We start from the raw sequence: 26,185 nt of genomic DNA on the forward strand, positions 1-26,185 counted from the left end.
CGGTCCTGAACACACATAAAAACGTCTGATCATAACCTTGATAGTAGCCATAACTTTTTATAAACAAATATTTTATTTTGTTTTATACTTAACAAGCCCCAACAAATAACACTATCTTTTAAATATTGTATTTAAATTAGGTTTAATTAATTGTAAATCTAACCCTAAATCTACCAATCCTGGCCCTTAAACATGTCAATATCTTATTTAATAACACATTTTTAAAAATGAATACTCTTATAAATGGATAAATCCTAAAACTGCTGATGTCTGCTCCAGATGAAACCAGACAAGGGCTGGGTTCTGCTTATGGTTTGGGATTTTCCAATATTAGGACCGGACTGGGTGAATATTGTCAAGATAAGCTCCAAGAGGACAGATAGGAAAAGTGACTGTGCGGCAGGTCTGGGCCTGCTGGTCCTCCCTCTCAGAACCAAAAAACTGAGCTATTCTCTTAAAAATGCTGATCTGCGCCTCCTCATAGTAAAATGATGTATATCTAAGTCATGGTAGTCAAAAACACCTCTGGTGCTGAGGGTCTTGCTGAAAAGCACGGCTCGTCTGTCACAATGGCATCTGTGCAGCTCTTAAGACCACTCCTGTTATCGGTCTGGGATCTGATGATTATGAAACTGGAAAGATATGGTGATTATGGTCTACCATATGTGACTTCGTTTTTAAGGCTGAGGCGAGAGGATAGGATGGAAAGAAACTAACTACAATTCTAGGGCTGTGGTGCTGGAATGGTAATGGTAGGTGGAAAGGTGTCAGGCCCTAAAACCCTCGCCGGCCTGGGAAACTGTCCTAAATGATGTAGTGAGACATGGCTTGCCCAATGGCGGAATCTAAAAAATTGGTTAATGGCAATGGTGTTGGGTTTAAAAAAATGTTTTTGGTATGTTGTTAATCAATCCAGTATCTCCTGTGTGCACCCTATGAAAAATAAATTGAGTAAAAATAGAAAGAATAAGTTATAATATTTAATTAATTAATAGTAATAACATTATAGTAACACATACTTTACTGGGGGAACAAACAATATTTACAGAAAAAATACTTATTAGTATTAATAATACATACCAATTATAATAAAAGTACATTTTTGAGGAACCTCATTTTTTTAAATTAAATTGAAAACCCTTTGTTGATGCTTTCTCTAAATTTTTGTTAATTCGGCTTACTTCAATCATCCCTTTCTCAGTCAGATGGTGTAGTGGGGGTTGAGGAGGTGGATGGAGATGTTGTAAAAATAAAAAAAATCAACAAAAGGTGAGCAGACTGATTTGGAATTGATGTATGTAGTTATGGCTCAGGCAGTCCTAGTACAGGGACTGAAACTAAACGGATGCCCAATTAAGATCATTCTCACGAATATCTACTTTAATCCCATAAAGGCACCCAGACATACCGAAATGAAACTACTAGTGGATACCCTAGAGGAACTAATGAGTAGCCAACCTAATTGCGGGATCATAATAGTCAGAGATTTCAATATGAAAAATCTCGGAACAAACTTAGAAGAAGCATTGCCCCCCGACAAGGCTGGAGTGACGATGAATACATTCTTAAGCACACATAGTTTGAAATCAATACAAATGCTCTCCAAAACCAAATTGGCCCCTAGCAATGATACACAGGGCCATCCTAAATCACCAATTGACTATATGTTCATATGTGGTCGTCTTCTTGGGCAAGTAACAGAATCTCAAAAACCTTTCATCCCAACCAGCGACCATTTCCCACTTGCCATTTCTATTACTCTAAACACTGCCCGCCTTCAGTCCACTAGCACCTTGGGCAACACAAATGGAGAGGAAATATACGACTTGCCAAGGAGGTTAAAATGGACAAAAATAGATACAGCAGTGTTAATGCGGTGGAAAAATAACTGGCCTGGAATAGCTGAAGATTTCATGACAGGCAATATTAATGCAAACTGGACCAACCCAACGTACGAAGTATATCAACTCCTGAAAGGTAAGAAACATCATTCTCACTCTATAGAAATCTCTGGTCGCCAATTTCAGCAAAGATGTGAAAAAGTGGAGCAAAGTAAAAAGCTGCTCAGAACAGCAACACGGCTGTACAAGCAAAATGGAAATCACGTAACTTATCAAAACCAACTTCTAGCAAAGAAAAATCATAGGAAAAATGTATGGAATAATAAAAGAGAACAACAAGAATTGGAGTGGCTACATGTTTTTTCCTTGTTAAAACCAAACAAACAGGCAGAGTTTTGGGCACATATTAACAAACTATTTGGGCAAGGCCATGATAGGTGCAATACGATCGCTTGCGAAATATGGATAAACCATATAACGACATTATATTGTGTTGCACAAAATTTTTCATCTGCGCATAGCCAAGAACAGTCCTTACCCGCTACCCTGCCTGAAGCTCCATCAGTAGCCATAGAAGATACACCTGGGCAGGCAGTGGCAAGGACTGCATCAAATATGGAGACTTTTTCAAACGCCACGTTTGCAGGGAAACGTGTGAAAAAAATTCTAATAAGTATTAGAAAAGATGGGGCTCCTGGCCCCAATGGGTTACCTGGTCACTTGTTTAAAGAAGATTGCGACTTCTGGAGTAGTATACTAACGCCACTCAACCATCACTGCCTAATAAACTCCACAGTCCCAGAGTCTTGGAAAGGATCTCTATTTCAACCCATCTACAAAAAGGGCAGTACTGGGGATCCCGCAAACTACAGGCTGATAGCCCTTCTGGACATTGAAGCCAAAGGATACGCTAGACTTCTACTACAAGATCTCCAGACGTGGCCAATGAAAACGAAATCCTTCCAAGATGCCAAAATGGCTTCAGACCTGGTGCATCTACAATGGATAATATCATAACATTAGCTTACATGATAGAACAAACACAAAAAAAGTCTCTCCCTTTATTTGCATGCTTTGTGGACTACTCCGCAGCCTCTGATGGAGTCAATCGCGGTCTGTTGTGGCGGAAATGACATAGCTGGGGGATACCAGAGACCCTTTTAAAGGCAGTAATTAGCCTTTACACTGGAACTTGGGTTCGGGTGAAAACCTCAAGAAATTCGGCCACCAAAAAGATCTCAACAGACCGTGGCCTAAAACAAGGTTGCGTATTGGCACCTTTGCTTTTCAACCTATACACAGCAGATTTGACTAAAACATTTTCCAACGTAAACTTTCTATCTCCGAAAATTGGCTTTAATAATTTTTTTTTGCTACAATATGCAGACGACATGGTATTACTAGATCATACAAAAGTAGGCATGCAAACATTATTGGACGCATTAAATCGCTATAATAACAAGAATGATTTAAGAGCAAATGCAGGCAAAACGAAGGTAATTATATTTGGAAAGTATGCTAACAAACTCGGTCACCACTGGAGGTTGGGTAACTTGAAGATATCAACAGTATCCAAGTATAATTACTTAGGGGTAAGGCTGATGAGCAATGGGAAACCAACTGTTCACCTTGCCTCAGCCAAAATAAAGGCCAAGGCAGTGACGTTTGCCTTGTGTAAGCTTAATGCTAAACTAAACAGCCCGACAACAAAATCTATCATAAAAGTTATACGGGCAAAACTGCTGCTCAATCACATATGGCCAGTTAGCATTTCCAACTGCTTTTGACAATAGCCTTCAACACATCAACTGCCGAGCATACAAGCGAATCTTCCAGATTCCATCACATACACGTAACGTCCTGGTGCGACTGGAATTCGGGCTGAATAAGCAAAACTATGAGCACTGGGCAATGTTTGTGCGGTATTATCGAGGCGTTTGTGCGGCTACCCCCAATACTCTGAAGTCAACTTTGAAAGTGATCTTCATGCAACCTAACAACTCATGGAGTAATGGCCTGAAAATTGCCTGCACTGCACTACATCTCGACATGACTAAACTGCAGAATTTAAACCACCTGCCAGGCACATTAAAATCTATCCTAAAAAAGCAGGTCAGGGCACTCTCGAAGGAAGAAGACATGAAAGAGCTGACTAGATCTAAAAGTAACATCGGGTTTCTCATCACTTCCTATGAAGATCGGCAATGGCAAGCATATCTCGACGCTGCACTAAATAAGTCAATCTTAAGGCAAATTTTAACAGCAAGGCTCATGGTATTGCCGATAAAAGATATCAACAGGCAATGGAAAACACTAGAGACGATTACCAACTGCAGACTATGTAACCAATATGTAGAATCCATGGTACATTTGGTCTGTACATGCAATTGCCTAACACATGCACGTCGTACTTTTTTAAGACCATTGTTTTTGAAATATGGGATACGTAACTGCAAGGATGCTATGACTCTCTTGTTTAGTCTGCAGTTACCTATGGAACTGGCTAGGTTTGCTAAATTTGTGCACAAAGTAAAAGATTGCTTAAATAACGCATCTTGCAATCTAGACCTTTAAGACTGCACCTTGGGCATGTCTAGACTTGATTTGTATGTTGTGACAAGTCGCATTTAATACTTATTGAATCTATATCTCACTTCTTAAATAGGTCTTCGAATGTTCTATTAACATGAATTTCTCTGTATCGTGACGCCTTGGCTCAGGGGGACAGATGCCCTGAGCTCTTTTAACTTGATACACGAGTTATACTATCCTTTTATAAATGGATGATTTTATTTTTTCTTTTAAAATTTATGGATTAGACTTGTAGTATTTAATTGTGTCTATTGTAGTAAATAAGCTCTTGTATATTATATTGGGAGACATTTTTGTAACAATTTTTGTTAATTGATACAATATTTTTTTTACTTAATTAATAATAATAACATTATAGTAACACATACTTTACTGGGGGAACAAACATTATTTACAGAAGAAATACTTATTAGTATTAATAATACATACCAATTATAATAAAAGTACAATTTTGAGGAACCTCATTTTTTTTTATTAAATTGAATACCCTTTGTTGATGCCGTCTCTAAATTTTTGCTAATTCGGCTTACTTCAATCATTCCTTTCTACTATCATCCTTTTCTACTACACTATGAGGATTTAGAAGACGATGTAGTGGTCACTGCAATAGTGCCCAATATGTAGTAGTCAGATGGTGTAGTGGGGGTTGAGGAGGTGGATGGAGATGTTGTCAAAATAAAAAAATCGACAAAAGGTAAGCAGACTGATTTGGAATTGATGTATGTAGGAGAAGCAGGCCCATTCCACACTGGTTGGCACTGCAGAAAGAAGGGCAATGACTCAATGATTTTAAATTCTTGAGAGAGGGAGAAGCACACTAGCTGGCAGATAAAGGGGGTGGAGACATATGCACCAATGTACGGCACTGGTCATACAAAGGTCTCCATTAACAGCTTTGAGAAACAGTTTTCTGTCCCGAAAGTACATGGAAGGGTGACTAAAAGCTAGAAATTGGAGCTGGACAGGATGTATGGGGTAAAATACCTTGACTTAGTGAGCTACAAGACAAAGAAGTTCACATGGCTCTTTTAAATTCCTTTTGATAAAGTCTGTGAAAACTATCAGTAAAATATGACCTTTTTATGCTACAAGCAAAGTCCCACAATCAGTTTGCAGCTGCAATCTATGCTGAGCTGAAGCCTTCACCTTATTTGGCGTTGCTCCGGTCAAAACCATACAAAGTAAGATGGGCATAGTCGAAGCTGGAGAAGTAGCCCAGAGATGGGAACAGGCGCGCAGTCACCTCCTGCCACATCTGCCCCTATTCCAAGGACTCCTTGCCCCGTGTGTTGTGCGCTTGCCCCTGCTTTGAGTGGGAAAGAAGATTCTGGTTAAAAGAAGTGAACTTTCGCCAATGCCAGGAGGCAATAGATCACTGCTTCCACTTTGGAAAAAATGAAACGGGTACAGGGGAGGTATATGTGAGCCGAGACAGGGGCACCATCCGGGATAGACTAAGTGTAAATTGGCTGAATATATCACTGTCTTGGAAGGACTATGGTCAGTGGTCTGTAGGAAAGATTAACAACAACTATGCACCCTTGATCTCTTATGTTTGTAAAGTGTTTACTCTGTGTAAACTTGTCATCAATAAAAAGAGTAATTAAAAAACAAACCAAAAAAGATCACTGCTTTAAGGGCAAGGACTGCAGGCGCATCTTGAAATTCATGACCTTTATGGACAAAGTGGCTGCGATAATTGCCCAACAGGCCAACCCTGGGAACCTCCCATGTGCAATATAATCATTCATTCTTGCACTATTTAAATAATATTTGAATGGTTTTAATTAACTATCAAATAAAGATTTATATACATACGCAAGACAAAGAAACAATACACGTTTGAAACATTTTATTGCAATCTGAAAAAGAACCTTTCACCAAAGAAAAACAGCCAATACTTCCAGCATTAAATCACCACATTGCAATTTTAAAATATGAGAAAAACATTTACATCTTAGAAGGCGGGCTGAGATTGGAATTGTGTTACACTGGACAGAACAAGGTTGTTTCTATTATATTATGCACAAGTCTAATTCTGAAAATATTTAACAAATGGGGGTGCAGGAAGTAAACCATCGGATGAGTAAAGAGGACATTGTTTATATTCACAAGGCCAATCAGACCAGGCATAGCGGACTGCTGTAATATTAGATTTACAGCAGCCTTTATATGATACACTGGCAACGTTCAAATCGAAAGAAATACTCTTTGCTGGTATCCACTGGAAATCCTCCATGTTTCCAAATTGAGCAGTGGGGCATCCCACCTGGAAAAAAAAACACTGATGTTTAGCAATATAGTATGAAGCCATATACTCAAAGTTAATGTCATTATGTCACTTTCTAATTAACTGCAGACACTGGAGGGGCTCAACAATAAATACAAAAAACAGAAATCTTCTTGAAGAAACAGTGAAAACTTACAACGCCATATTGCTCTGAGACTGTCCTTTCTGCAGACTAAACAGAACGCAAAGCCATAGGAATAAAAAAGTAGCAAGAAGGACACTCCATTAAGATGGTATAAACATTATTGAAAACACCTACAATAGCAAACCATCACTATCACACCCTAGTATTCAAAGAACGGAGTTCTGCTATGAAATATAAATATCACTAAAGGAATAAAAACATCAAGGGCCATATGTAGGAAGCCTAATACCGGTCGGTAACGGCCGATTTTCGGTAAATATCCCGTTACCGACCGGTATTTAGGCTTTTGGTATGTAGGGGGCATATTTCAGGATTCGGTAATTTACCGAATCGGTAAAATTACCGAAACGGTAATTTTACCGATTCGGTAAATACCGAATCCTGAAATGAGGGGGAGTGTGTCGTTGGTGTGGGGTTCGTTATTTACCACCAACTAAAAGTTGGTGGTAAATGACGAATAGCTGTAAGAAAGCATTTTTGTGCACTTTGAAGTGTGCAATGTGGCAGACATACATGCCCTTAGGGCATGTATGTGCGCCACATGTGCACACATGGACGTATCAGGGGTGCAACAAGGTGTCAATGTGACACCCTGCCACCCATGATGATGCCTCCCCCATTACAGATTCGGTATTTACCGATTCGGTAATGGCAACTGGCTTCCCATTCATTCCTATGGGCCTCCAGGCCCATAGGAATGAATGGGAAGCCAGTTGCCATTACCGAATCGGTAAATACCGATTCTAAAATACCGACAGACACCGAATCGGTAATATTTTACCTACATTACATTTACCGATTCATAAATACCGAATCGGTAAAATTCGGTATTTAAGAATCGGTAAATGTAATTTACCTACAAGTAACACATCTCCCTCTCTGAAAGAATAAAATATCACACAAGAAAAGTAGAATTTGGGCAGTAAATTGAGAAGTGGAACAACGATGGTAAGGGTAGAAAAGTGACGAAAAACCATTAAGAACACAAAGTCACTTTGATGCAACGCCTGTCTACCAACACACCAGTACCAGTTCATCCTTGTATACCACAAGTTGAACATTCTTCATCAGTCAGCATTCCACAACACCCTATAAAAAGAATTGCCCTTCAATGTGTCCGCCACCTAAATAGGACAAAGTTTCAACAGATCTTTCCTTTCTTTCTATGGGTCATTAACATAGACACTCTCACCCCTGGTGATGTCAAACCGTACTCTTTGGTCTGACACTGACTCGGGCCACCTTCTGTCACTTTATGTGCACGTCACTCATATACACACTTCAATCGATTGCTTCATCCACATGGTATAAATAGCAACATTTTACCTGTGACTGCTCCTCCACTAAGGCGGAGAAGCATCGCCCGATTGCTTTTTAGCAGTAAAGTTAAGGAAAATTAAAATGATAATAACTTGCATTATTATCATTTTATTTTGTCCTGATGTCTGTCAGCTTTGCCGGGCGGGACTGCTCTCACGACAGGAGCAGGGGGACTGGTGAGCGCACCGCAAGTGCGTATGAATGTTTAGCCAGCCGTCTCTAGCCGGGCAAACTTTGCGCACTTTGCATGTTCTCCACGCAGGCTGCATTACAGCATGCATGGAGAACATGCCCAGGCTCCCAGTCAGCACCTGAGCGCCGAACCATAGCGCTCAGACAGTGGCATAACGAAAGTTTGAGGGGCCCCCCTGCAATGGCCACAAAGGGGCCACTGCTCCGGATTTAATCCGGAGCGCTAAGGCCCGGATACTGTGCTGAAGGGGCCCCCTGCAGCTAGGGGGCCCCCGCACCGCAGGGGATGCGGGGGGCTTGTGTTACGCCCCTGCGCTCAGACCAATGTCAACGCTGTATTGCAGTGTTGTGATTGGCTGACTGGGAGCCTGGCTGTGCTTCCTGTTCTGGCCGGAGCAAGGGATTTAGAGGGGAAACAGGGCGAGGAAGTGGCGAGAAGGTAAGTTATTTTTCTTTTTTTATCTTATTTATACCTGCTTACCCCACACACCCCTCTCCTGCCCCTGTCCCCCCATCTCCGATCTGTGCTGGCTGTTGCTGCATTCTAGATCCCCGACATCAACTGGACAGACAACATCAACTGCTTGGCACATACAATCATCCTTTATGCACATTCCCGTATCAAACAATTAATCTGCTAAATGGACCATTCCCTTGATGATTCGAAGCTAATCAATGATGCTGAACATCACATTGCTTCAAACATTCCATCATCCTCTCTGAGGCCTATTGGAACCTTTTGTGAAGTAACAAACCAGAAGGTCCCAAAACTATTCCAAAATCTTCCACACAGTTATGTCACACCATGCTATGTTTCTTAGAGACAAAAAAATGGGAAGATTCAGGACAACTAGTTTACACAGCTCAGTAATCAGTTTGCCCCCAATTATACCTCCCATACCTCAAATGCCTCTGACTATGAACTATGAGGGAGTCATCCATGCAGCAAGCAAGAAAACATCTGACCGATCTGTAAAACAATTCCCTTCTTTTAAGATCAGTCCCACGGGAACCTCAAGCATGTGATAGGAATCAAAATCAGCAGACGCAAGGGTTCGGGCCAACTTTCACCCAATTTCCATTTAACATTTCTGAACATGATCATTAAAAGTGAAATAACACAGCAACTCAAAGATCAACTGGAATCAAATAAAATTCTCCATGACCAGCAGTTTTGTTTCAGATCCATGTGGTAGATGACATCCATGCTTGCTACTATCAGGGACGAGTGGCTTTCTTTGGACAAAAACCTACTAGAAGCTAGGATTGTACATGACCCATCTGCAACATTAGACACTGTGCTCTATGCAGTTTTACTCAAATATCTTAAAAAATCGTCTTGGCGTCTCACGCACACAAGACCTCCGGTTCTTTACCTTTTGACTTCTGTGGACCCCCACTTAATCATTACTGGAACCCGGGGATTCCCAATGAATCAGTATAGGACTTCGAGGACCCCCACTAAGTCATTATTAAAAAGCCGAGACCCCGGATAAGCATTTTGGATAATTGGAACCGCAGAACAATACATTAAAAAAAATACAGAAACAAGCATTTATTAAATAAATACACAAATGCTGAAATATTTTATTTACTTCACAAATATATATAAAAAAATACCATTTTAATTTTAATGGGAAGATTGGAGCTGATCTAAATTCAGTTGATGCCCCTCATCGCCCATACTATATTCTGTTTGATGCTTTTGCACTGGACCCACAAATTAATCTGAAAATACTAACTTTTACTCTCCAAATTCCTTCATATTTACAGAACGATTGAACATTTTTAATTTTACATTGTGCTTCTTTATTTATATACAATATAACCGCCCTGATCGCAGCCACCAATGACATTCAAACTCTCTTCGAACAAGGAGAAACAGCAGCTCTGATCCTCCTCAATCTCTCGGCAGCCTTGGACACAGTATCCCACCACACACTGATCAAAAGACACCACCACATCAGCATCCAAGAGGACGCACTCAGATCTATCACCTCCTTCCTCACCGGAAGAACACAGAGAATCCACCTCCCACCTTTCAAGTTCGAATCCAATGAGTTTGCCTGTGGTGACCCTCAGGGCTCATCCCTCAGCCCCACGCCCTTCAACGCATATATGAACTAGCTGGCCAACATCGTCCGATCCCACGGCCTCAACATAATTTCCTACGCAGACGACACCCAACTCATCCTCTCACTCACTGATGACCCAACCACCACCAGGCCCAACTTCCATAGATGCATGACCTGCATCGCGTACTGGATGAACAACAACTGCCTGAAGCTGAACACGGACAAGATGGAAGTACTGATCTTTGGCAACAATAACAGCCCATGGAGCGATTCCTGGTGATTGTCACTCCCTCCACCCATGTCAGAAACCGAAGAATCATCATTGGCAACAAGCTCACCATGAAATCACAGATCAACGCCATCTCCCTGGCCTGCTTCTTCACTCTGTGAATGGTACGTAAGATCTTTCAGTGGCTACCCCTGCACACTCGACGCACCATGACACAATCCCTCCTCACCAGCCGTCTGGACTATGGCAATGCTCTCTACATAGGAATCGCCACATACCTCCTACAGAGACTTCAAACCATTCCGAATACCACAGCCAGACTCTTCCTCAACCTGCCACCCAACAAACCCACATCACACCCCACCTCAGTTAACTCCACTGGCTCCCTGTACAGATGAGATGCCTATTCACGCTGCTGCCCAACGCACATAAGGCTCCACACAACAAAGAACCGCCTACATTAACCATTGCTTGAACTTTCACAAACCTTAGCGAAGACTACGCTCCGCCTCCCTATCACTTGCTCATACTCCCCGCATCTACCGAAGCAGAAGTGATAGAGGCTCCTTCTCCCACATCGCAGGAAAAACCTGGAAATCCGGACCATCATCTCACGTTTGGAATTCGGAAGGGCCCTTAAGACCTGGCTTTTTAAATGAGCTGCCGGGACTTGCAAGCGCTTGGATACACTATTGAGTGATTAGCCGCACTTTATACATCCTGATTGATTGATACACTTTATTAATATGCTGTGGACCCCCTGAGAAGGCTTTGCGGACCCCCATGGGTCCACGGAGATACACTTTATTAATATGTTGTGGACCCCCTGAGAAGGCTTTGCGGACCCCCATGTGTCCACGGACCACAGGTTAAGAACTGCTGCACTAGATCATTCCTATCAGATAGAATAGGTTGCTTCAACTCGTTAAACAAATTGAAATCAATGCTTTGTCTCTTTTAGCCCATCTCTTAACTTTCTACATGTGACTCACTGCACCAATTCTAGGCAAGCATATATCAACCAGTTTGAGCAAGATACACCAGTGGATTAAGAAATGTTTTATATAAACATCACTGGTGTCAAAACAATCTCTTTCCACAGGCCTCCGTATCTGAAAACATCCCAAGTCCAAATAAGACAGTAAAATATTTGGGGGTGTGGTTCGACCATCACCTCTCCTTCTCAGTTCAGATATCAGCCTTTTCTAAAAGAGTAAACTTCCAGCAAATAAAGTTGAAAAAAGTATCCACCTCCTTCAAACTAACACAAAATTAAACTTGCTAGGCCCATAGTTCTACCCCAGCAGGAAATAACCTCAATATATTGCAACTAGGCACACAGAAAAAGGGAATACAAAAATGTATGTATCAGAAGAAATCAGACCTCTTTGTGGAATAGTGGCATTGGGTGCCTGCGTACTTCAGCTGGAGAAGGTCTAAATCACTACTAGTTAAAGTGGGGTGTTGCAGTAGCTGTGGTAGAGCAAGTTCCCTCTTAAGCAATTCTCATTAAATGATGCTAGATTTTCTTTAATGGCATTACAGAGAATCATCTACGAGGGCAGGACGCTTTACATAATGCCTAGACATCTGCTCCAGCATTAAACATACCACTTAAGGGAGTGTGGCTAGGCACTGTGAAAGATGGCGTCTTCATACTCAGTTTGCTTTTCCAATTACAAAGATGGCAAACGGCACTATTTATATCTGAAATTGCAGGTCTGAACTGCTCTTGACTTCAACTACGCGTAGACATGAATTTTTCATAGTTTCCACAGCGTTCCTCAACAGTTTGGACCCTTGGTGTTTTCCTAATAGATGTGCTCGGGACAAACATGAATAATCTGACATGGTGAACCACAAAAGTCACTTATTCACCTGTACTTAACCCTCTGGCAGCCTGGCACAAAATAAGTCAGGCTTAATTTAGAGGAACTGGGTTAGGTATTTATGCAGCAGACAGACAGTAATAAAGTGAAAACACCACACAAGAAATATCTTTCGTCCTGAAATCTGGTGTAAGATATTATGAAGGCCAAAATAAAACAGACAAATTATTAGCCAGAGTTCTGAAAGTCAAGAAATAATGTACCAGCATTGAAAGCATATATACAGATAGAAACTTACCTTTAATGACTCTGAAATCTTTCAAACATTTGTGAATTACTCTAAACTACTATATACCACAAATTCACCTCAATAAGAAAGCAATATTGCTGATTATTTGGCATCAATCACTAAAACACCCAATACTGATCATGAGTGTAATTCTAGATATTTCCCTCTAAAGAAATCCTAAAAGCAATTAATTCTGTCAAAAAAGGCAAAGCTCCAGATCCTGATGAATTTACTACTGAATTTTATTTACATCTTTCCCACGTTATGCTCCTTAAATTATCTGCTTTTTTCTCACTTTTAAAACTCCAAGCTATCTGAAAGTATTTATCAGGATGCTCTTATCTGTTTAATTGCCAAGGATGACCAAGATCCTATATATTGTAAAAATTACAGACCTATACCTTTAGTGAATACTGACAAAAATATTTTTTTTGCAAATCTTTTAGCACTCCATCTAGAACCTGCCCTACCTAAATTGTTTGGAGGAGAAAAATCTGGATTTGACAAAGGTAGAATATCATCTGGTGATGCTAGATTATTTTTTAATGTTCTATGCAAAGTTCCTTATTATATAAATCCGTTACTAGCTATAACACTTGATGCGGAAAAAGGTTTTGGTATGATGAATTGTGACTTCCTATTTCAGTTTCTCAAATGGTTTGGTTTTGGTCAAACATTTATTCACTTATTTGTGTCATTATTCTTCTGACCTAAAGCTGTTATCTTTATTAATAGTATAACTTCCAATCATTTTTCTTTACAAAAAGGTGTAAGGCAGGGATGCCTGTTGTCACCTCGTTTATTTATTTTAGCTCTTGAGACATTTTTAACTAAAAGGAAACTAAATCTGGCAAGATTTCCTCTATGGCGACAAACACTCAAAGGTTTCTGTATATGGAGATCACATTCTTTTATTTCTATCAGACCCAGACTTACCAAAAGTAATGTTTTCTTAATGACGTTACTTCTTTTGCAACGGTCTATGGTTATAAATCAAATTCTGATGAGTCTGAAATGTTACCTTTAAACAAATTTTGTTTCAAGCAGATGTTTGATAGCTCTGGTTCTGCCTGGAATTCTAATAACATCTAATATTGTTTAATGGTTTACAAACTTCATTAAAAATACAGTCAAACTGACTATGGATGAAACCAAAATAAATGATAATATATGGAACTCTCTTTTCCCTCCTAGTGGGGATGTCTAGATTCGAAAAAAAAAATATTGGTCCCAATCATTTTATATATATATTAGCTATGATGCCTTTAAACATTAGGCTTTTATGCATTAGGAAAAAAGAGTTCCGACTTCTCGAATATTACAAAATCTTATTTATCACTCAGCAGACTAAAATTAAATAAAATTGAAGGAATTGTACATTTTCCAGATTTTAGATTACATCTTACAATCATGCTAAAGGTTATCAGATTCCGACAATCTCTTTTTTCCCCTTTAGGTCGATGTAGCCAAATTCTTCCTAACCCCTTTCACTAGAAAACCTAACACACTTTATTTGCCTATTCTACAAAGTATATCTAACCTACTTCAACCTATATTGTTTTTTAATCATAAAGAACAAACAGATCTTCTCAACTTCTCTAATTGGAAGAATACTTTATTACAATTAAACAAAGGACTATTTTTGGGCTTCTTAGAGAAAAAAGGTCTATTATGGGTTCATCAGATTATTTCTAATAGAGAAGTAATTCCCTTTCTTGGCACCATGAAAAAGTTTAAACTTTCTAATACTTATAGAAATAAATATATTCTTTTATCTAAAGCCTTTATTGAAGCTCCTAAAAGTTTTAGTTACACAGGCATTTTAAGCCTTCAAAACACTAAACTCATAAGTATTATTCTTTCCTCACCTAAACCCTCTAACATTAATACATTATTAAAAACCCTATTTCTCTCAAGAGAGTAAAATCAAAAACGGAATTACTGTGGTAACAGGATTGTAATACTTCTTGGTCTACTTTCTTGTCAAATAACATTTGGTTAAAGATACATAAATCTTCTTGTGCTGCAAATAGTATGCACACTTAGGGGTCCATTAGTATGTCGGGCGGATCGCCACCGCCCGACATAATCCCCGCCCGCATCCCATTTCCCCCCACCATATCAGTATGGTGGGGGGTACCGTGGCGGACGGGAAGACCGTCCGCCGCTTTTCTGCCCGGTCGACAAGTCGACCGGGCGGAAAAGGGTTTACTATTGTGGCGGTGTCTGCTAGACTCCGCCATCCATATTTGTATGCAGGCGGGGAGTAGCCTTTCCGTGCTGGCATTGCCACCACGGAAAGGCATGCGGGAATCCCATTTGGGGGCCCGTTGCCTGCACCGCGCGGTGCTTGCCACATTGTGCATGCAAATGCACAACATGCATTTTTGGCATTGTGGCGGGTGATGCTGAAAGCACCGCCCGCCGCAATGTTAAAAATGCAAGATGCAACCGCCAGTGTGGCGGGCGCATCCTAATCACCCCCAAGGGACCGTCGCACTTCTGGCAGGCGGTCCCTTTTTACGTCAGGATGGCAGCCTGACAAAGTCCGCCCGCCATCCTAATGATGCCCTTAGTTTTTTCACCTATAGCAGAATGCTAATAACGTGTGTTTACACAAAATAAATCCTGAACATCCCTCTAAATTTTGACCATGTGATAAAACATTGGATCATTTCAAACATATACCTTTTCTTTGGCGGAATGTCTCCAATTGTTGGTACATAGTTCGTACACAAGTAAATTATATTTTCAAGACTAATATACCCTTTAACATCACAGACATATTTTTAGGAAGTTTACCAGAAGTATGGAGTTTTTGCTCTTACATCTCCTTAATTGTTCTTTTGTTAGAGACAGCGTTCCAACAAATTACAATTTACTGAAAAAATAATTCAGATATTAACTTTCAAGCTTGTTGGTATAAATGTGCTACGACCACAAAATATATAGAGCTCATATTACACCTGTCTCATTAACAATCAAAATAAATGTGTTATTATTTCTCTGTGATCAGTTTCGTCTCTAACATTTCCTTGCATACTACATCACACTATCCAAACATTAAGAAGTTTACAGATCACCTTGATAAGTTTTGCATAGAGCTGTTTTATAACAATTTGCTGAATTAATACATATTCAATTACACATCTGCAGGTAAATCTTGAATATGACTATATTGTATGCAAAATTGAAGTAATTATTATTTACTGTTTATACTAGCCTATTATAATTTCTCTTAGGAGAAGTTGATTTCTTTTTTTACTGTTAGATCTGTCAGCCTTAGATTGGTCTTCCCCCAAACCTTTTTGTCGTCACACCTCCTATTTTTACTGATCTTCTATTTGTTGGCCTTAGGACTCTGATGTCACTGACCATGGCATGAGTGATGTAATATGTGAGGTCATAAGCAGTGCACTGCAAGTGTGTAAGATATAGTTAGCTCAGGTAACTAACTGCTGAATTTCTGTTTTGTATGAGTGAAATCTGAGCCCAATTATAACGTTCCTTTAACCTTTTTATGTTTTCAGTGAAACAAAAAAATATATATATGTATATATTTTACACTGAAAAAAAATAAAGGTTCAAGGGATGTTATAGTTATACATACATTAAAAAATACATAGAAAGTCACTGAAAAACAAAGGTTAAACTGACTTCATAGTCATGTATGGTAGTAAGATCTTGCCATACATAAAAAAAAACTCTCAGAATTCAGTGAAGAAAACAAAGGTTAAAGTGATGTCACAGTTAGGTGTAATAAGTTAAAAACTAACGTTTAAAAATCAAAATATAAGTTTATCAGCTATAATTTACTGGTTGTGTGACGGTACCACGTGTGCAATTACCACGCATTCCTTTACTACAGTGTCAATACAGCACATGCGTTATTACAATGCAGGCAACTACGTTTTTTTACAACGCATATCCCTTTGTCACGCGTGACTTTACTACGAAATATTAATTGTAAAGCCATGAATAATAAAGGCATTTATGCGCACCAAATTCGGCATGCACGGTAATGTGCAGTGCCAGCAGGGCTTCGCAGGCCGAGTATGCAGTGTTATCGCGTTAGCTGCAGGATGGTGCATGTCTGGAGGCCTCCATGAACCCCTCAGTGCTCCACCCTGCAAGGGGTCAGTGACCACATGATCCGGTGGGGGATGAAGCACCATCTGGAATGTGAAGACTGGTCGTGGGTCTTCTATGTCCTGCCCCAATGTGCAAGCACACAGTCCAGGGCCAGAAAATGCCATACCAGGCGTCGCAGCATTAAAGGCTGCACAGGCGCATTCCAGGAGCCCCTTTGGCCGGTTGTCACAAGAACCAAAAGGCTGGCCACAGCCCCAGGGACACACCCTCCTTGACTCTGCTGCTGGTGCGCACCAGCTCTGTAGCCCAATACCATAGAGTTCTTTAAACTGTCCTGCCCCCAGCTCTGACCCTAATACTGACCCATGACAACCCCCCCGATTCTGTGGCCCTAAAAACATTCCATCCTTGAGCCCTAAGCCTGACTATTGGGCCCACCCATCCCTATAACGCTATTACCCCTGGACAACCCCGAGGCCTAAAAAACAAAGTGCAGCGTGACTGAAGACCGGACCATGACCGGAGAGCAGCTTTAAGTGAACAGCGGCAAGTGGGGACAGGGCTGTATTTGTTATTTTATAGTAAATAAATATATAAATATATAAATATATATATTCTGCTCCAAACACACCATCAACAGGTTACGTCGAACACTTAAGGCGGGTGCCATATATTCGGGAGGATTGGACTCACTTGTAAATATTGTCTCCGACGCTTGCAAAGTTATTGCACGCAAAGCGTCGGAGACGATATTTACACGCGAGTCCCATCCTCACGAATATATGGCACCCGCCTTAAGTGTTCGGCGTAACCTGTCGTTGGTGGGTTTGGAGCAGAGTGTGTAGCAGGAGCCAGAACCGTCTTTGCAGGATGTCCCCGTCGACCGGAAAAAAGGTAGTGGATTATTCAAATCCAGGTTCGCAGTAATTCGACTGCTGCCAGCGGTTTCACCCTGATTACAGACAGAGGCTTGGTGAGGGGATTGCCACGCACGACGCGATGCAATGGTGATTAATATCGGAAAATTCTGATTAACAGCAGTCATGCCTTAAAATGTAAGAACTCTTTGACTTGTGCATATCACTCAAGTTCAGCTTACATAAAAGTCGATATGGCTAAAAACTACTAACATGGCGGCCAGAGGAAGTGAACACCATCAAAGTCCTTCATTTTTCACTATCTGTAAAGCGCCAATTATGAGAGACCATCTATGTTTTAAAAATGATGCGCCGTGCATTTTGAGACCGACACACTTTTAAGCACTGAAGAAAGCTATTGCTGAAACGAGTCTGCTTTTAATAAAAGTGTACCTTCAGCAACCCCCGTTCTCTTAGAATATCGTAGATGTTAGGGTGTCAGGTTCAAGATGACATTTTAATGACTTTTTTTATAATGCTAGAACTGTTCATTTTATTCTCGTTGTTCACAGCATGTCTTCGTATGTACTGAGAAACAGATTGTTTCTGTATTAATACATCTTTTTAAAGTAGAAGTGTTCATTCTTATTGGCTTAGGGTGTGTGATACAGTGAACAATGAATATGGTTTGTTGCTGTTTCCACTGTGCCCCTTATCCCTTTATGGCATTGTTAGTAACCCAGAAGCAAAACTTCTATGTCTGTTACACATTGAATAGTGTTTCGCTGGGCTACAATAATTTGTCTTTCATATTCATCGCTGTGGTGCATTGAACCAAGTTCTCCTGTGGATGGGAAAGCACACCTTGTAGAGTTACGCCAAAGTTGTAACTTATGCAACACTCTATTGTCACCCTGTAAGGGGACCTCTCAGTTTGGTGGGAGCAAGCCCCTAAGAAACCCCTCGGGACGTTGTTAGCTACATGCTAGCCCTCTACAACTAAATGCAGAAGTTCTGGAGGAAGGCTTCTGAGAAGTTAGAAACTAGCTAGGAGGTGATGAAGCACAACTGCACGCCTCGGTCCGACTCGGTGACTATCACCGTTGAGCGGAGGGCGGACAGGCAGACCCAGTCACTTCCGCTTTAGGGGCGGTTAGCGCTCTAGCTTCGGCGTCTCAGGACTACAAAGGGAGCGAGGAACGACTGGCTCTGACGGTTTGGTGTGGATGGTGGTAGCGTCTACACAAGCTGTTTGACGCGTTACAGGAGGCGTGAGTGAATTTGCGCGACACGTTTCTTACTGCTGAGGAATTTTCAATTTTAATAGCACTAATTCAAATTTTAAATTAAGCCACAGGGCAGCGCAATATTGTTAATCCCCCCTCTACTTACTCGTATTGGCCGATAGGAAGTCTGGGTCAGCTGACAGCCTGCACGCCTCGGTCCGAATCGGTGACTATCACCGTTGAGCGGAGGGCGGACAGGCAGACCCAGTCACTTCCGCTTTAGGGGCGGTTAGCGCTCTAGCTTCGGCGTCTCAGGACTACAAAGGGTGCTCGTCACTCTAAGCGCGCAGCGGTTGCGCGCAGGGGTGTGCCTAAGAACGCGCCTAAGACAAGCCAAAGAGAAGCCCGTCTGCGCCCGTCCGCGACTGGACGAGGCTAGGGGCTAGAGGTCATGGCCGCGAGTGTTGCCCAGTTGACTGCTTTCGTGAAACCTTTGGTAAAATACTCTTCAATAGAGCTGTTGCGTATCCGTAAGCCTCTACTTCAGGGCTGCACGGGAGGGGAAGGATGCCTACTGGAGGGTCCTTTTTCATGTCGGAAATGTCAATATCAAGCCTCTGCTGATCACTTGCAAATCGTACCGCATGAAATACCATTTATAGCTACTCTCCCACATGAGTCCTGTAAGAGTCGTAATCTTCTCTGCAATATTAGATCGCTGTCTAAACATCATAGTGAAGTGTGGGACATGATTGCTTCATCTCAGCCTGAACTCTGTTATTTGACAGAAACATGGCTAAAACCGCACTCTGTACCAGCTATTACATTAGGGATCCCAGAGGGCTATAAAATAGCCAGACTTGACCGACCTACCAAGATAGGAGGAGGCATTGCCATTGTGTATAAAAATAATCTATTAGTAACCATCTTAGAGGAAATGAGTACCCCGGACTTAGAAATTCTTGTATTCAAAATCAGCTTTTCCAAGAATATCTGCTACAAAGGGGCACTGGTTTATCGACCTCCCGGACCTTATACCAGCTTTAACATCTTGTTGCTGGAGATACTGGCCAGACACATTGACCCCGAGAACGAGTTTTTACTTTTAGGAGACTTTAACATGCACTGTGACCTCAAGGATAATGCTGAGGCACAATCTTTACTAACTAACATGTCCGTGTTGGGATTAACTTTAATGAATACTGGTCCCACTCACCTGGCAGGACGTACTTTGGATCTCATCTTCTCAAACAAACCTAATACCCTGCTATGTGGCTCTTCCACTCAGGTCAATTGGACAGATCACTTTGTATTGGAATTTCTTACCTCATATTTAGGTAAAGCCCCCCCTCAGACACAAGCCCTTCCCACTAGGCGTAGACCATGGCACAAGATTACTCCAGAAATATTTCAGGAACACTTTTCTGGATGCCCCATTTCTCTTGGAGAGAATGTTGATAAAGCATTAGACCGTTATAATCGGGCGATACTTCAGGTGGTAAACAGGATTGCTCCTATGAAAACCTATAAACCTCGTCTAGCCCGTAAACAAGAGGTATGGTTTACGGAACACCTGAGATCTCTTAAACAACAGGCGAGGAAACTAGAAAAGGTGTGGAGATTAACCCATGACAACATGGATAAGAATCATTATTGGGCAGCTCTTTCTAAATATCACAAGGAAATTCGTAATGTCCGGAAATCCCACATACAGGCCCTTCTTTTAGCTGCAGGAAATACCCCCAGGATCTTATATCAAACTTTACACTCATTTGTGAAACCAGCAGCTTGTGAAACTCTGGAATTGGCCTCACAACAACTCTGTAATGAAGTTGCTCAGTTTTTTACAAATAAAATAAATAAGATTCATGACGATATTTTAAATTCCTATCCACCCATCATTGATGATACTCTATCACCTATGGAACAGGATAAAGAGATAGGAATCACACACCTGCAATCCTTTTCCCCTATCTCCTTGATTGATACAGAATGTTATCTGGGTCAGATTAAAAGCGGAAGTCCCTCAGATATTATTCCAGCCAGAATTTTCCCGATTGTAGGAAAAAGCATGAGTCCTCAGATTCAAGATTCAAAGTCTCATTAACCTTTCCATGACTGAGGGGCAAGTTCCCAGGGAATGAAAAAAAGCACTGGTAAGGCCCATTAGGAAAAACTCTTTCATTCCCTGGACTGACTTATCCAATCTGAGGCCTATCTCATTACTCCCTTTTTTAGGGAAGGTTATAGAGAAACATGTCAACAAGCAGGTTTCACAGTACATAGAACAGTTTGACAAGTTTGACAGTTCTCAGTTTGGCTTTAGACCCAGACACAGTACTGAATCCGCTCTGCTATCGGTGACAGATGACCTTCACATGTATCAGGATCGAGGGTATTCGGCGATCCTGGTACTGTTGGATTTATCGGCGGCGTTCGATACAATATCTCACAATATCTTAATCGAACGTCTGACCGCAATTGGAATTGAGAGCACAGCGTTAACCTGGCTAAAGAGTTTTCTGTCTGACCGCACCCAAACTGTCAGCATGGGCACATTTAGGTCAACAGAAACTCATATCACCAAGGGGGTGCCACAGGGCTCTTGTCTAAGCCCTACCTTGTTTAACATCTATGTGGCACCCCTGGCTAACATACTGAGAGACTTTGGGTTTGTCCCTGTCTCCTATGCTGACGATACGCAGCTCCTATTCCCTTTTAAACATCTTACCGACGAAGTGAGGGTGGCCTTCTCAGATGGAATGAAAGCTGTTGCAAATTGGATGAAATCTAACTACCTCCAATGCAACGTAAATAAGACCGAAGTAATGCTTTTTGGGGAGGTCAGAAATCTGTGGACTTCAGAGTGGTGGCCATGTGAACTGGGCCAAGTACCTGAACCCAAATTGGTCGTAAAAAACCTAGGGGTCCGTCTTGATCGTGAGCTCACCTATAAACAACATGGCAATTGGGTTTTCGGCCAATGCTTTCATGTTATTGGACTCTTACGCAAAGTGTTTCCACTATTACCTGATTCTACTAGAAAAACGTTGGTTCAGGCACTAGTGTTGAGTCGCTTGGATTACTGCAATGGACTCCTGCTGTCAGCTAACCAGGGAGTCCTAGCAAAACTCCAAGTAATACAAAACACCGCGGCATGACTTGTGCTGAATGCCCCCCCAAGAACACCTTCTAAACCACTCCTTGACAAATTACACTGGCTCCCAGTTTGCAAAAGGATTACGTTTAAGACATGCTGTCTTATCCATAGAACCATACATGGCTCTGGACCCTCCTATTAGAAAGATAAATTCACTCCCTATAATCCCACTCGGCTTCTTAGGTCCAGTAGCCAACTTCGACTTAAAGTACCGACCATCAAGAGGAGCAGACAAGGTGGGAAAGCCTTGTCTGTGGCAGGCCCGACACTATGGAATAAACTTCCTCTTGAGCTAAAGCAATGTTATGAATTCTTGGTTTTTAGGAAAAAACTCAAAATGTTTCTATTTTAGTAATTCATCTACCGTTTTAGTTCTATACGCTGCATTGTGCTGAGCTGTTTCCCTCCGTCTCCTGTAGCTGCCAACTTTTCTCTCTCTATTTCTTTTCTGTGCGCAGAGATACTCTTATGCAAGAGTCGATTCTAGCGCGATATAAATTCATAAATAAAGCAATGGCATGCCCTGTAGGCCACTCAGGTTGAGTTTCAGCCTGGCCACAAGGTGTTTGTGGGTAATTGAGCCAGTTGAGCCAGGGTCCTCCAAGATCATTGGACAGAGCCCTATGAGGTGATTGAGAGGAAAAGGGAGGCCACTTACCTGGTGGACCTCAAGACACCCAGAAACCCCCTTGGGGTCAGCTATCTCAATGGACTGAAGCTCCACTATGAAAGGTCTGAAATAACCATGTTGTTGGTGATGGATGATGGAGTACAGTGAACCTGTCCCTGATTCCTTGTCAGCCAAAGAGAAAGACGGGTCAGTGAAGGGTGTCAATCTCTTTCGTACTCTGATCACAGAGCAGCAGAGGGACCGTCGCCAGCCATTGGTACAGTCTGCCTCTCTGTTCCCCCTCAACCCTGGTCATACACACCTCTGTACCCATTATATTGACACTGGTGACAGTCTCCTGTCAAAAACAAAATCTGAAGACTGTCAGACAAGGTGAGAGCTATCTCTCCAAGATGCAGAGTTTACAAATCGATGCGCAATGTCATTAAACATTCTATCACTAACATTCAGTTCAAATGGTCAACATACTTCCTAAACAAAGGCAGAACACCCCCATCTGAGGAAACCTGGCTTAAAATATACTCCCAAACTGACTCATTACAGAACAAGCTTGTACCGGTGTGAATACAAATAAAAGTCTTTGCCACTCACTTCTTATACTTGGCACCAAATAAGTTCATCAAATTAAAACTGGCGGACTCCGACATCTGCGGGATCACCAAGCTGGCTTTCGCAAAGATCAATCTTGTACAGACCAGATTGCAACATTGCACATCCTTCAGCAGTCGATGGAATGAACCCCCCCCCCCCCACATGTCAAATTTATTGGCTATGAGAAGGCATTCAACAGCGTGGACCGAGAGACCCTTTGGAAACTCCTCCATCACTATGGTGTGCCAGATAAGGCCGATTTGTTGGAGGGGAATGTTGGCAGGGCCCTTCGTGGTTTGCGGGGTAGTATGGGGTTTTGGAGCACACTCCCGCTCTCGTGTGCCGGGAGGGTGGCGTTGCTGAAAATGGTGGCGTTGCCACGCCTCCTTTATTTTTTACGCACGCTTCTTGTATGGATCCCGGCGTCGTATTTCGCGCAGCTGCGAACACTTTCGACGGGCTTCATTTGGGGTTCGGGACGGCGGCGGGTGGCGCTAACCACGTTGCGGCGGCCAAGAGCGGAGGGGGGCCTGGCGGCCCCCGATTTTGAATGGTACTATTTGGCGGCCCAGCTTCAGTGGCTCACGCAGGCAGTGGCCCGGGAGTATAGAGGCCCGGAGGGCCCGGAGGGCCCGGAGGGCCCGCAGGGCAGGTTGATCCCACGGCATGTGCTGGCCTTTATAGTCCTCCAGCAGCGACTAGACCTGACTCAGCTAACCCTGGAGGAGCGTACCCTTCGGCAGTGCTGGAATAGGTGCCAGAGGAGGGCAGCCATAGTCCGCCCGTACGCTCCGGAGATCCCTCTAGGGATGTGTACGGCGCTCCCGCATGGGGGTGATTGGTCCGGGCTCGCGATTTGGGAGGAGCTGGGAGTGCAGATGGTAGGGGACCTATTCCGTGAAGGGGTGCTGTTGCCCTTTCAGGACTTGCAGGATGCTTACGGGCTCCCGCGGGGGGACTTCCTGCTTCATGCGGCCCTGGTGGTGGTCTCCAGAAACATTGGAGTATGGGGCTGTCGGAACCGCCGACCGCAGCGGGCTGTCAATATGTAGTGATGGCGGCGGGGACGGCCAAGGCCATTACTTGCCTATATCGGCGATTGTCAACGGAGGGCTTACACCCTCTGGCCGCCCTGAGGGAAAAGTGGGAAGCGGACCTCGGGAAGGCGATCCCTGAGACCACGTGGTCCACGCTGGTGCGGAGGGCCTGGAAGGGAATGAGGAATGCACGGTTTCAGTTAGTCCAGTTTTTCACGTTACATAGGGCGTATCTGACGCCGGTCAAGGTCTTGCAATATTTCGGAGGGGCACACTCTCCGTGTCCGCGGTGTGGGGGAGAGGGGGCAGATTTTAGCCACATGTTTTGGGCCTGTTCACAGTTGAGTGATTATTGGGCTGAGGTAGTGGACTGCTTGAATCAGGTGACGGACCGCTCTATTGCCCCGGAGATGGGGGCTTGCTTGTTGCTTTGGTTTCCCCACACCCGTCGCACGAAGGTCACTAGCAAGTTCTATGATTTGGGGTTGATACTGGCCAAGAGAGAATTGACCATGCACTGGAAGTCCCGGGGGGGGGCTAGCTTTTTGCGGTGGAGGGCAGCGTTAGTGAGATGGGCGGGGGTGGAGGGTACGCTCCGGGTACAGTTGGCTCTTCGGAGAGATGATGAGAAAGCGCTAGCGACGGCTAGGGCATGGGAAGCGTTGGTGGTGGAACTCCAGGGGCTGATATCTGAGTGTAACGCCCTGAATGTCTCAGGATCGTTTAACAGACACGACAATGAGGACGCAACCACTTGTGAAGGGTTAGTTCTTTTAATGAAGGCAAATAAAATACAAAGAACAAACAAAAGTTATAGTCACTGGAATCCTCCAGGCTAAGTACGTTACCAGCCCACAGCACGGATGGTCCTAACCGTCCTCTGCATATACGCCGATCCCGGCGTATGCCAACAGAGGGCAGAAATGAAATGGCCGACAATGCCAATCGGTAGGCTGTGAGGGGCACGAAGAGTGTTGGGGAGAATCGAGGAGTCAGGGAAACACCCAGCCGGGGTCTTTACCTGAAGGGAGCAGCCGCTCAACCTCTTCCTCAGACTGCACCGGGACGCGGAGTCACCTCCTGGTGATGCGTCACCGATACCCCAATCACAAGCAAGAAGACTGAACCGAGAGCAGCCGCTCGATCGATCCTGTGGACTTCCGAGTCTGTAACGCGGCAAACACCTCCTGGTGTGCGTTACAGCTGGCAGTCCCTGTGTCTCTGGTCGGGCTGGGAGTTACGACTCCAACCAGCAAAAGCGCCACTGCGCTTGGACTCAGCTGAGTCAAAAAGCGAAGCTCAATGGTTGACCGGTAGAGCTTCTGGGTCCTTCACAGGTGACGATGGGGCAAGACACGGCCCAGGGAGTAACGACTCGACCTACCTCCGTTCTTGCCTTACTGGAGCACCACTCCGGAACACTGCTCTTCACGAAGCAGGTACGTCGGTGTAAACACAATATCCGACAGCCTTGTACCTCCCGGTTCCTCCCTTTATAGGGCGTGTTTTCCTTGAGTTATGTAACAGCTCTCCTGTTTACATAAGGGCGTGTTTCCCTTGAGTTATGTAACAGCTCTCCTGTTTACATAAGGGCGTGTTTCCCTTGAGTTATGTAACAGCTCTCCTGTTTACATAAGGGCGTGTTTCCCTTGAGTTATGTAACAGCTCTCCTGTTTACATAAGGGCGTGTTTCCCTTGTATGACAGGAATTCTTGACACTGAGGTAGGGGAAGGAGGGAGCACGTCGGATAGGCTAGAAGCAGGGGGGACTGGGGAGTGAGATGGGAAC

General features: G+C 43.0%; 1 protein-coding gene across 1 annotated transcript in view; it reads right to left on the reverse strand.

Annotated features, from left to right (window-relative positions):
• Positions 1 to 6,270: 6,270 nt before the first annotated feature.
• Positions 6,271 to 26,185, reverse strand: part of SIAE (sialic acid acetylesterase) — a 399,874-nt gene continuing 379,959 nt past the window's right edge. Inside the window, exon 10 of the mRNA XM_085645673.1 lies at positions 6,271 to 6,702. Within this exon, the coding sequence (XP_085501799.1) occupies positions 6,466 to 6,702 (237 nt within the window). The 3' untranslated portion in view covers positions 6,271 to 6,465. The remainder of the gene's footprint in view (positions 6,703 to 26,185) is intronic.

This window comes from Triturus cristatus, chromosome 3_1 (genome assembly GCF_964204655.1).
Source record: "Triturus cristatus chromosome 3_1, aTriCri1.1, whole genome shotgun sequence".
In the NCBI taxonomy this organism is placed as follows: domain Eukaryota; kingdom Metazoa; phylum Chordata; class Amphibia; order Caudata; family Salamandridae; genus Triturus; species Triturus cristatus.